The 13,303-nt window shown below is 44.5% G+C and overlaps 1 protein-coding gene across 1 annotated transcript in view; it reads left to right on the forward strand.

Moving 5' to 3' along the window:
* The window catches only part of JPH3 (junctophilin 3), a 187,262-nt gene extending 180,545 nt beyond the window's left edge, over positions 1–6,717 (forward strand). The window contains exon 5 of the mRNA XM_036751601.1: positions 4,500–6,717. Coding sequence (XP_036607496.1) covers positions 4,500–4,580 — 81 coding nt within the window. The 3' untranslated portion in view covers positions 4,581–6,717. The remainder of the gene's footprint in view (positions 1–4,499) is intronic.
* Positions 6,718–13,303: the final 6,586 nt, after the last annotated feature.

Here is a 13,303-nt window from a genome sequence, read left to right on the forward strand (position 1 = left end):
TAAGAAGGAAGGGAACAAGCATTGATTAAGCACCTACTGTGTGCCAGGCACAATATCATCTCATTTAATCTTCACAATAACCTTGGGAGATAGGTGCTGTCATTATTCCATTTTACAAATGGGGAAACTGAAGACAAAGGTTAAGTGAATTGTCCAAAGTCACACAGCTAGTCAGTGCCTGAAGCTGGATTTGAAGTTGGATCTTCTGGACTCCAGGCCCAGCGCTCCATCCACAGTACCACCTACCTGTCTCTAGACAGTCTAGAGGAAGACAAGACAGAAAGAATAATTAGCAGGGGGAGGGGCAGTACAAGTGCTCTTTTTATCCCCATTTTACAGATACAGAAGTCAGAGAGGAGGGAGGTCAGGTGGCTTGCTGGGGCCACACAGCTATATCTGTACATCCTGGGCAGACACCCATTAGCTAAATGCCAGTCAGTCAAAAAAGCCTCTTGTAGACTCAGACCACCCAAGGAGAGAAGGCCGCTGCCCTGCCCCAGAGACTCTGCAGGTCTCAGCCTCCAGTCCTCCCTCTGTGAGATCTTAGGCAATCTCTCCTTAGGTTCCAGAATCCCTGGTACAGTAGCCAGCTTTGCCCTAGCCCTCTATGACAATGCAACCTTGTTTGTGCTGCCCCCCCCCCCCAGTCTCTCAGCCCTTGGACTTTTAGCCGGCTATATCAGTCTCCCTGGGTCTCAGGCCCCTGGAACGTGAACAGGTTCAATTGGATGGCTACTGATGGAGGGCAGGGGGACTATTGCTTTTCCTCAGCCGGGGTCCTGTTCCTCTAGGCTGGGGCAGGTTGGCTTCCCATGTGAGAACCCACACCAGCCGCAGTAGCCACCCAATGATGCGCTTCCATGTTCGGAGAGGGGATTTAAAGACGCACAGAGATGACCAGTAGCAGACTGCTCAGAATTGCTGAGTCTGGTTTCAACCCAGGAGGTTGAGGGTGGTGGGGGTGGAGGAAGGAGGGCTGGGGAGTCAGTATCTCAAAAAGGGTTCTGGAACGCAAGCAGACGGAGCCACATTTACCAATCCAGGGTAGCTACCTGGCTGCTGGGAGAGGTTCTGCAAAATCCTTCCCTGTGGTTGGCTCCCCTGACCTTGTTGCTATGCGACCACGTAAGCCTTTCCAACAAGCTCCAAGGCTTGGGAGACAGCTCTCCCCGCCGCCCCTTTCTTCCCTCCATCACCCCCCCCCCCAACCATGCCCCAAGTGAACTGAATCAGTGAGCTCCAGAGGAGGAAATGTTAATAGGGCCAGTGTGGAGGCTTCTTTAAAATAGATCAGAAGGATGAGACAGAGACAGATGGAAAATGCTGCCCAGTTAGATGGCCTCTGCTGCAAAGCCCCTGCCCAGGGCCCATGGCAGAGGAGAGCTGAAGCCAGTCTGGGAGATTCTAGAACCCTTCAGTCTAGGCCTGGTATAGTGATGATACCCAGAACATTCTTCATCAAAGCTCAGACCCCATAGGCTCAGGAAAGAAGACAGCTGGAGCCAGTCTGGGAGAGTCTAGAACCCTTTGGTTTAGGCTGACTAGAATGATACCTAGAATACTCCTCATCAGAGCTCAGGAACAAGTCAGAAGAGTGCTAGATCCAGTTTGGGAGATTGTAAGGCTTTTTCAGACCTGGCGAGATAGGATAATATGTAAAGTGTTCCTCATTAAGAGGCTAGGACTTCTGCCCAACTCAAGGCCCCAACCTTGCAGATCCAGGCTTAACTTGGAGCACATACTAATCTTTCATTTATGTCTGGTTAAAATATCTACCTACCTACCTACCTAGTGTAATTTTGTAAAGAAATCTGTTAAAAACAGAGCAGTTTGAATTAAAAATCAGCCAAGTAGAAACAGCTGAATAGGGACCTATGCCTCAGTTTACCTATTTTTATCTGTACGGCCGAGGAAGGGACTGGAAGGAATAGTCAGGATTCTCACAATCCCTGGAAACCGAAGCCAGGCCTGCGGCCCAGGGTGTGTCTGCTCTTTGCTGCAGCCTGCACACACTGAGCTCTCCTGGTTTTGATTCAAGGAGATATGGGGGTCAGTGTCTTCCAGGCGAGAGTGGCTTTGAAACACCAACCTGGTCCTAAGATGCCAGGCGGGGCCCTTCTCCCCTATTGATCTGGCAGATGTGTTTCCCAAGGAAACCTCTAGCCTGAGTTCCTGTGGTGGGTCCCTTACTCAGACGGTTCTGCTGGGCAGAGTGGGCAGGGGCCACAGAAGCTTGCCAGAGCATCCTGGCTCTGCCCTTCCCTCCATCTCCTCCTCCTCCCCCATCCCCTCTGTCATTAGCTTTCCTGTCCAATGCGGTCCACTCTGCCGACCAGGCTGGCTAGAGGGGCTGGCGTGTGGGAGCTGCTGCAGCTTCCGAGGAATCTCACTGCAGATTTCCTATCATACTGAGGTGCGACAGGGCCACTGATTGGTTTCAGACAAATTTTGCCCAACGACAGCAACTGTGGCTGAAGAGAAGCTGCTGTTAGAAATCCCTGGGCTGGAGGGGACCATGACAAAAAGAGGATTGGGAGTGTGGAGGCGGGGTGGGGCGGGGGAGAGTTGGAAAGAGAGTCCCAGAGCCAAGATGCTCTTGTGGCCAAGGGCTGAGCATTTGGATGATCTAAGCAGGGATTCAGCATTCCAGGATTTAGGGAAGAAGCTGAAGAAAATGCCAAGTAGCGAGGGGAGAGAGAGAGAGAGAGAGAGAGAGAGAGAGAGAGAGAGAGAGAGAGAGACAGAGACAGAGACAGAGAGACAGAGAGAGAGACAGAGAGATGGAGATGAAGACAGACAAAGATACAGAAAGAGACAGAGACAGAGATGGAGACAGACAAAGATACAGAAAGGGACAGAGAGAAGACCCCTTAGCTCAATAGCTTAGTTTTAACTTGCAAAACTCTACTAATAGCCAGCATTTACATAGTGAATCTCTACAAATATGATCTCATTCAGTCCTCTCCGTAATGCTGGGAGGTAGGTGCTATTATCACCCCCATTTTACAAATGAAGAAGTCGAGGAAAATGGAGGTAAAGTGACTTGCCCAGGGTCACACAGCTAGTAAGTGTCTGAAGCCAGATTTGAACTCGGTGGATTCGCTGCAGTGACAGTCACTCATTTCTCAGTCATGTCCAACTCTTCGTGACCCCATTTGGGGTTTTTTTTTTTGGCAAAGGCACTGGAGTGGTTTGCCATTTCCTTTTCCAGCTCATTTTATAGATGAGGAAACTGAGGCAAACAGGATGAAGTGGCTTGCCCAGCATCACACAGCTAGTGAGTGTCTGAGACCAGGTGTGAACTCAAGAAGACTCATCTTCCTGACTCCAGGCCTGATGCTCAACCCACTGCACCACCTAGCTGCCAGAGTCAGGAAGACCCGAGTTCAAATCCTTCTTCTGACATTTACTGGCTGGGTGACCCTGGGCAAGTCACTTGTGCTGTGCTCAGTGTTTCCTTATCTATAAAATGGAGGTGATACCAGCAGCTAACTCCCAGCATTACTGTGAGGATCAAATTAGAGAGCATTTGGATGATCTAAGCAGGGATTCAGCATTCCAGGATTTAGGGAAGAAGCTGAAGAAAATGCCAAGTGTGAGGGGGAGGGGAGGGGAAGGAGGAAGGGGGGAGAGAGAGGGAGAGGGAGAGAGATCTGCAAAGTGCTATATAAACACTAGCTTCTGTTATTACATGTTGTCCTCATAACAACCCTATGAGCAAGGTACCATCATTACACCCATTTGACAGAGGACAAAACTGAGGCCGACGGAAATGAAAGGACTTGCTCGCTAGGGTCACAAAGCTAGGAAGCATCTGACGTAGGCTCTGAACTTAGGTCTTCCCCCTTCATCCATGGTTTTTGAATAACTAGAGTGGGAGAGGGGAGTCCCAGCAATTAGCCTCCAGGACTGCAGAGCGGATAGGAAAATGGTTTCTATGGGAAAGTAACATAGACGTATGCTCTTGAAAAAGCAGGATTCTTTGTTTCATCAGGGCTGTGTGGCAGTGAATTTCAAGGGTGAGGTCTCCTAGAGTGTGGGGCGGTGTGGACGACATGGGCCGCTCTGAATTGGTCACCAACAAGGACATCCACCATGGGGGCTCATATATGTCTGCCTGAGTCATCGATCACTTATCCTTGAGAAGGGGTAACCAGAGGGATCTGTGCTCCATTCTGTCAAGGCCATAAGTACTTCTGAGATCCATCATCTCAGGTAGAAAATGAGGAAGAGCTAGTATTGCTCACTACCCTATTTGCAAATCAGCCACTGATAGTCCCAATTAGAGAGTGGTATACATGGCAACCTCTGGTTTCACCTGATTTTTCTGGTCCTATTTAACCCCACTGGTCCCTAAACTGTTGGCGATCTGCCATCCCTCTTTCCTTTTAATTCCCAATTGTTTGGTTTATAGGGAAGTAGGGTGTATCCAATAAAGAGAAAGTTTTGCATTTCTCGTGTCCATAAAATTCACCTCTCCTTCTCTCTCTCTGTTCCAGGGCTCAGCTCCTATTCTGGTAGTCATGGTGATCTTGCTAAACATTGGAGTCGCCATTTTGTTTATTAACTTTTTCATCTAATGAGATTGTCCTAGCAAAAGTAACAGTTCTACATACAGATGGGGGAAAGGAGAGGAAAACAAAACACAAAACTAAACAAAAAAGGGAACGAGCATAACTCTGACTGTCCAACAACAACTTCCAAGTCTTTTCACAGAAGAACAACATGATTGGGTATCACTCACAGTTTGCCTTTTTTTCTGGGTAATGTTTTTTGGATTTTAGCCAAAATTCTTTGCTTGTATAACACTATGCTGTGTGACATGGCAGAAGGTGGCCGACACACCAGCCCTCCCAGCTAGACACGGAAAGAGAAGAGAAGGGATCTCGGGAAATCAACAGCAAAAATCAAATCACCTTTGTCATCACCGTCACCCTCACGACAAGGAGGACAAGCTGCTGCCAGTAGGCAGAGGAAGGACACGGCGGCCAAAGAGCGAAGTCCCGGAGGAGCGTCTCATTTTTGAGCTGGGTCAAGCAAGGAGAAGGAAGCAGCTGTCTTTAAGACACCAGCATCAGGGTTGGGAGGTGGAAAGAAAGGTAGTTAATACTTTCTTTTCACTCTCAGGTCTGAGATATCCTGGTGACGAGCATTCATGGGTATAGAGTGGAGGGAATAGAAGCTGTCTTTTCCCAATGGGTAGGGAAACTAGCCCTTTTTATTGTCTTCAAATGGGCATATACATATGTTAAGGGGTGGGGGGAGAAATGTCTTCCCCTTTTCTACCCATCTAAATTAATTAATCTTACCATTTTCCAACACTGCCCCATTGGCTTTCCTTGAAAAGGCCAAATCCCTGACCCCCAACTCATAGCCTAGGTTTTAACCAAACATGGGTGTGTACAGACACATCTGCACCAGTGGTTCATTTTTGTATTTGGCATCAGAGTCCCTAGCCCAAGTGTTTTCCCTTGCCTCCTTGTCACCCACACACCAGCTCCTAAGGGAAACCATGCTACCGGAGGTCCGGGAGTTGGATTCAGGTCGAGACTGGAGTGTCTAGATGGGAAACCAGGGCAATTATTCAGAAGAGGAATGAATGCAGTCAATGTGTCTGGTACATCTTGCCATGGACAGATTCCGACATCATGCTTGGGCTCAGAGCATGTGGTATTTTTGCACTTTGTATGCAGGATGTATATTCAGGCTTCCAACATGTCCCTTGTACGCCACCATTGGTAATGACAGCCCCTTAAGGATGTATTGTTTCCTATGATATATGTCACTTAAGTTCATTGGTTTTACCATCTTTGTAATAATGCCTGCCTTGATTTCCCCACTGGTAGATATGCATAGTCATTAAAGATGCACTATCCCTGTTCTGAAGCTGTTCAGTTCCCAATAACAGGATCATATTTTAAAATTCAGTGGCTAAAAAAAAAAATTCCCAAGTTCGTTAAAAAAAAAATCTCTACCTCCCTCCCTCAACCTCCCCACAAAAACCAGTGCAAAAACATACAACCCAAGTGTTGTTTCAGTCAGACCAGGAGGTGCAGTGTGTTTCTGCCTACTCTGCCAGCGTGGCTTCATGATCTGACCCAAATCATAAGCTAGACCGCCATGTTTGACTGTCCCTCTCTGATCAGTAGTCACTAGAGATAACACCTTGACATGCCTGTGCGTGTATGTACGTGTCTATATCGAGTGTGGACAGATCCATAGACAAACACCTCAGTTCCACATTGGGGAAATCCCTTTGAAAGAGGATCCCACATACAACGTTGTTGGGTACGGCCCAGACTTCCGCACTCTGCTTTGCTTCTCGTTAGCTGTTTTTCTGCTCTGTTTGAAGCAGATTTCTTTATTACACCGCACTGGATTGCTATATTTTTAACCAGAAATAAACTAAAGATTAGAGCATGTTCCATTGAAGTTTAGTTCTTTTCCTTACACACTCACACACACACACACACACTCTCACACTCACACACCATACTTCTCACAGTTTTGTTTAGTTCAAGGGTCTTTTTTGGGGGAGAGGGTGGGAGGGGACATAGGAGGAGAGAGCATCAGTAATACAAATACATTTCTGACAATTTGCTTTCTAAAGGGATATTACATCTTTTGTACATCTTAATTTTCTGTTCCTCTTTTTTAATATTGAGTGGTTGCTGCAGAACCTAAAGTGAACCAAATAAAGATTCTTGTTAACTTGCAGCTCTGAGAATCCTACATGCTGGGATACGTGTTTTGTAATTCTGTTTGCAACTCTTTGTAAAGATTAGCGAGACTTCTTTTGTACATTCCAGTAACTGCATGCCACAAAATGGTACCTACAAATGCAGGTTACATATTTACATGCAAACACCATACAATATTTAGATATGTATAAAAAAAAAGCAACAGCACAAAAATGCCTATCATTCAATACAAGAACTAGTGGTTTCATGCCTAGGCACTTCACACTGGTGACTGACTGTTTTCCATGACCACCATTCCTGGCTGCCAGTGAATTAAACTGTGGCCACCCAACAAATACCCCAGGGCTCTTGCTTGGGGGCCATTATAGTCACTAGACCAAACCATTTCCTCTCATTCCGGAATGACTAAAAGAGCCTACTCCAATCAAGGCTGCAAAGCAGACTGCTTGGTTCTGAAAGACAGCTGAAGAGAGGCTTTAATTGGTTTCCAAAACAATGTGATTAAAAGCAAGGATGACTTGATTAATTGTTGCAGGTTGAGCACTTTAAGAAAGCACCTGCTTGTCACACCTTGGCCAGAGCCTCACATTTCCCTGACAGCTACATCACTCATTCATTCATTCACTCATCATTTTCTTCCATCACTGTCTACAGACTTGCTTCTCTCCATTTCCTGCCTGAGTACACACATGCTTGTCTCACTAGAGGAAGGTAAATGAGAATTACAGGGTGGGTGGGGCAGCATGGAAGCACTCGACACTAGCAGCTATCTCCCAGTGGCCCAAAGCATTTAACAGTTTTTTAATTAATACCCAAAGCAATCCTGTAAGAAAGGTGCCGTTGTCCCTATGCTGCGAATGTGAAAGCCAAGGCACAGAAAAGTTGAAGGGACTTGGCAGAGAAGACACCAGATCAGCTCAGAGAGGCGGGTAGAGTCTTACTGAACTACGCTTTGAAACCTGGTTTTCTAAACCATGTTTCAATCAGAGTTAAAACAAACAAACAAGAAAAAGGTGTTTTTTTTAAAGCGCAAACATTAAGAAACTTGGAAGATCAGCAATCCTAGTCTTTGTCCTGAAAACAAAGCAATTTTTGGTCATTTTCCTGCCATTTGGCTAATCCTAACCCTTGACTAACCACAGGTTAGTCCAAATATATGAAAAGATAACCTGGGAGGAAACGAGTCCTTGGTGAAATCAGGTGGAGGAGGACCTGGGAAAGGATTCACTTTCTAAAGGGATTTCCTATAGGATTTAGTCGAATTGTTTGACTTATCTGTGCCTCGGTTTATCGATTTTTCTTAACTAAAACTTGAGGATTTTCGTAATTTGTATTTCAGGTTTATTTGTGCCTTTGAATTTGATTTCCTACATGGGAAGCATCTGAATAGTTGAATACCTAAAAAAATGCTCCTTATCCATCCTCTTGGATTCATGTGCTGCCAAGATGATATGAATGGTTTGATGTATGTAAAATAAATAGTATGGACAAGTGAGGCCTAGCAACCAGACAGAAGATTAGTGTGGCTCCAAAGAAATGAGAGCAAATACAATCGAACAGATCACGAAGGGAAAAAGATCCCAGAAACACAAGGGCTTACTGACTGATTTTCTACATGTGACCGTTATCCCTTTCAAACAAATGCCAACATCTTTTTTTATTTTTTTAAGTCAAAACCTCCCTAAGCATGGTATGATTGGACATGCCAGTCTCAAACCAATTCACTGAGATTTCCCATAGCCACTGGAAAAGAGGCATTTTATGAAATCACAAGACAAGAGGCTGTTATCTCAATTCTGTGCTCTAGATGTTTGGTCCTCTGGCTTGTGATGCCAAAAGAAATTATAGGCCACCTAGAGTGGAAAATGTCCAAATAGAACCGCCATGTTGGATTGGTTGCAGTGAGCAGGTAGCTCTCTTGCAGGGGATCCATGGGCTGGAGTTGTTTGTTGTTTCAATTTTGGAAAAGACTTTCCATAAAACATGAATTAACATGTGTTATGCCTCAAATAGGGCTTTTGTCCTTGAGAAAGAGTCTTGTCCAAATAAAAGGGAGAAGAGGAAACCTTGCAAAGCCTGCTAGTTCATCTCCTACCTTCCAATAATAGGACAGCTAAGCCATCTCAGATGGCTCATCAGAGGTGACCATTTTGAGATTCCACTTTACGGTGTTTTCCCATCTCTAATTTCAAATGTCTTCATGGTACACATGTCTAGCTTGTTTCTTCTTATTCTGCCTTTAAGCACAGATGGAACTAAAGGTTATCATCCTTCGTGCAATAATTTGTATTTTCTCTCCTCGGTTAAATCCCATCTCTTTAACTTTTTTTTATAGAATCTGTCTTCCAACATTTATACCTTCCTTTAGTTCAGGGAAAGTAACTAAGGGAAAGGTGCCTCTCTAAAATTGTGCAAAATACCAACTCCACTAACTTTAACCAACTACTTGATCCAGTGGAGAAGAGATGAATACCAGCATTTTTATCATACCAAGTTCAGATAGGCAGGGGTTCTCAACTTTTTTGTCTGTGTCCTGGAGCCCTTGGGCAGTCTGGTGAAGTCTATAATACTTTTAAATGCCTCAAATAAAACATGGGATTACAAAGAAAACCAAAGGTTAGTGAAAATTAAAATGTCTTTTCCCCTCATCCGAGTTCACTGACTCTCCCAGGTTAAGAAGCTGAGATAGATTAATTCTTATAGTGTGTATTCAACAATCACTCCCGGGGAGAGGGGGGGAGCGCCTGAAGAATTGCCTTTTATTCACTTAAGAATAACAGTCAAAAGTCCAGTTAAGGGAAAGAGTAGAAGGCTGAAGCTTTGGCCTGTTCAAGAAAGATTAGCCTGAGGTGTTAGTAATACTGACTCACCTCCGGCTGTCAGTGTTACCTAGATGGTACCCAGAATTAAGAGCAAACAAAGTTAATCCTTTGACATGTAAGTCCTGAGCAGTATTGCTAAGACTGCCTTAAATGATGCAAGGGGGAGAAGGAAAAAAAAAAACCATGCAGCTGCCTTGACTTAAGCAATGCCCTTGACAAACATAGGGCCCCTAAGGTGTATCTATCTACATGCGTGGAAAGGATGCAGAAATACATGAGAAGCCTAAAAATATAAGGGCTCATAGATTATAAAATGGGACAGGCACAGCCATCATCCTTATGGCATTGTGTCCAGGAAGGATGGGAAAGGCTTTTATTAGTGTAAGATGGAAGGGGTTTGAATGATTTGCAGCAAACTCGGCAGCTGTAAAATCTCCAGAAAAGATGGCCCCACCATCTTAGGGAGTTAATTCTACTGCTTGATGGAGACTTTCAGGTTAAAAATCCCTTGATGGGTACACTGGCAACAGAAGAGATTATCTGGCTCTTTCGTAGATGAATGCTTTAATGCCTTGCCTATGGAGAAGGACTGATTGTATTGCAAAATTGGGGCCTGCTTGAGAGGAGCAGATAGTGTTTGTTTCAGTGCATAGTACCAGATTGGCAGCACCAGAGGCATTATTTTGTTCTGAGTCTTTCCTATGCCAGTCTTTGTGGCAGATGGAGGAGCCTGAAATCAGGCACAGACCCAGTACTTTGCAAGGCTGTAGGAGTCTGCTTAACATTAAGACCACTGCCCCTGCTCTATTCAATTCATTGCACTTCAATCATTTACTGAACGACTGTTACTTGCAAAGTTCTGGCCAGGGTGTCTCAGACCCACAATAACGAAGCTCCAAGTAAAGAATGGGTGCGAATTTACATCCCTACCTCATTTCTTGCTGTTTTTCTACCGTTAGTTGGCAAAATGAAAATCCTATTCTGGAGAAAAAATGAGATTTTCGTGGATTACAAAATCAGTGTGTCCACAGCGAGATATAGCATCTCCAAGAACTACCATGATCTCAGGCTGCACTGAAAAGCATGTAATCCCACTGTCCTTTATCCTGATCAGTCCACCCCTGGAGTACTGTATTCAATGCTGGGTACCATATTTTAAGGACGTTGAAAAGCTAGGCAGAGTGTCCAGGAAGGCCATATTGAACAAAGGGAGGATGACTTGGCCTATAGAAAGAAAAACTTACTGGGGAGACAATAGTTGTCTTCAGATAGATGGCTGTCATGTGGAAGAAAGACTGGATTTGTTTGTGAGGCTTTGGAACAATGGGTTCTAGTTAGAGGCAGATTTAGGCTGCCTCTGTAATAAAACAAAGAAGTAATGAAAGTTGTTCAGTCTATAAGGTGAATTTCCCAACAATTAAGACTTGTCCAAAAGGGCAGAGGCCTGCTTCAGGAAGTAGAGGGTCCCTTTCGAGTGGATCTTCAGGAGAGGCTGGGGTACTCTTTGTCAGGTATAATAGAAAAGGGTTTCTTATACAGGTGGGATAAGCTCTGATCTCTGTTGTTCTCTGTGAAGGATAAACTAGACCTTCCTTGGAAGGAAGAAGATTCCCCCTCCCTGGAGATCTTCACTGGGGAGAGATGCCCACTTCTTGACGTGTTTTAGAGATTACTATTCAGGTATGGGTTTCTAAATACCCTCTGAGACTCCTTTTAACTGATACCCATTTCAGTAAACCCTTTCATCTCCAGTCACGTATTCAGAAACAGAGTAAAATCAACACAGCTCCTTGACACAAAAAGTCGGGTGTCTTTTTTCCTTGTTCCACCCCACCCCCATAAAAGGGGCTTAGTAGGACTGAAGTGAGGTAGAGAGTCATGATATTTTCCTTCAAGCATCTTTCTTCACGAGGTGATTTTCTGCTTCCCATCCTTCCCCTGTCAAGTTTACCTGGGTCTCCCCCAGCAGCTCCAGTGTCCTCCTCCATGGTGGCGGCTAGGGGAATCTTGACCTGTATGAGGGCAACAGTCTCTTCCCCTGGACAGATGCTCTCTCCTCCATCCTGACATCTTTCCTTTCTAATATCCCAGTAAGCCATCCTCACGCCCATCTCATTCCTAATAAGTGGCACCTGAGGCTTCCTCTTTCTTTGTATGAAGATGGTGCCATTCTTTGACACCATTGAAGATATTCCATAACTTCTAATCTTCACTTGTGAGAAGCTCCCCATGTTCTACTTCTCTCCATGTTGGTAACATTCATAAAACTAAAGATTCCTTTTTAGGCACTCTTAGGTCTAACATTCATTGCAGTTTTCCCCCTGAAATTCATACCGATGATTCCTAATGTAAGGAGATGTTATTCAGACTATTCTAACTTCAAAATGCCCATATTCTGTGACTGGAAGGGAAATTCTCTAATCAGCCAGGATGGCTTTTCTCAACAGTTGGGTCAGCCTCAGGGGAGTGGACAATTCATAACCCATATGAAGTGACAGAAGTGTTTGACAGAGAAGCATCCACTTATCTTTTCTTTAGAAAGGATGAAGGTGTCATTGCTACCAAAAGGCAGACAGACAACATCTTATCCTACGTTTTTGCTGCAAAAAGACCTCCTCCAAAAGCCAGAGCTTCCACCATGTTAGCGAACCCTGCTCAGCTCATCTCTCTGTTTCTCTCTCTAACTTTCTCACTTGACACTCTCCAAAAGAAAGTGACACCTGCCCACTTTAACACTGTGACTGCCATAATCAGAGTAGCTGTGACCTGCACTTTCACCTACTGCTGGGTCCTCCTGGGGGAAGACAGGGAGGGTAACCAGGGCCTAATGCTGCAGATTCGAGTCAACACTTTGCCTAGTTCTATGCCTCATGCATATTTGCCAGTTCCTATTCCCCAACTGCAGTTCAGCAGAGAGCAGCCCCTGGAGGCAGGGGCCTTCTCTTAATGCCCATAGTGACATTTCCTTATTTCTGGTGCCTCCACGATTTCTGAGGTTCTGACTGGTGCCCTACTGGACACAATTTATTTATCTGGACTCTGTGTCTTTGCATCACGCGCCCACCCAAAGTAGCCCGATCTAAAAAGAAAAACCCAATTGTCCTTTTGGAGAGCTGCATATGAAAACTTGATCATATACTAGACATGAAACCACTAACCCTTACATGGATGCCTTTTTGTGACTCCTTAAGTAAACAGTCTAAATCTGCATTTTTCTTTTTTCTGGTTCTGTTCTTTTTTTTTCCTGGTGCATGTAAACTGTTTGCTGATACAGTGCAATTATTTTGTGCATTGACAAAAAAAAGGGAATGTTGAATATATTCTGATTTTTTTTCTCATTGATGAAGTGGCTAAAAAAAAAAGTTACCTCGGCCTTTTTTCTTTTCTTTTAGCTGAAAGAAAATAGCTTGGTTACTTAAAAAATGATAATAAAATAATTTTCTTTAATGAATGTAATTGCTTAAATCATCCCCTTATTCTGCATTTAACCAGCTAATGGAAGACAATGAAGGGACACTGTCAAGATGAAAAGATCTTTTGCCTGTTTTGGTAATAAATATCATAAATTACACAGAATTCTGAGAAAATAGAATCTTTTTCTGGTGAGTAACAAGCTACTTCCTCACTGCCCTTACCTCCCAGTGAACTGCTGTCTTGGTGGGGACTTTTGTCAGTGGCCAACATCAAGCATAAATGGCATAAATTTGTCTTCAAAAGATTCAATCTGGATTGACAGTGTCCCTTTAAAAAGGTCTTTTGAAAAATGTCCTGAAGGAATAC

The sequence above is a fragment of the Trichosurus vulpecula genome, chromosome 3, assembly GCF_011100635.1.
Source record: "Trichosurus vulpecula isolate mTriVul1 chromosome 3, mTriVul1.pri, whole genome shotgun sequence".
In the NCBI taxonomy this organism is placed as follows: domain Eukaryota; kingdom Metazoa; phylum Chordata; class Mammalia; order Diprotodontia; family Phalangeridae; genus Trichosurus; species Trichosurus vulpecula.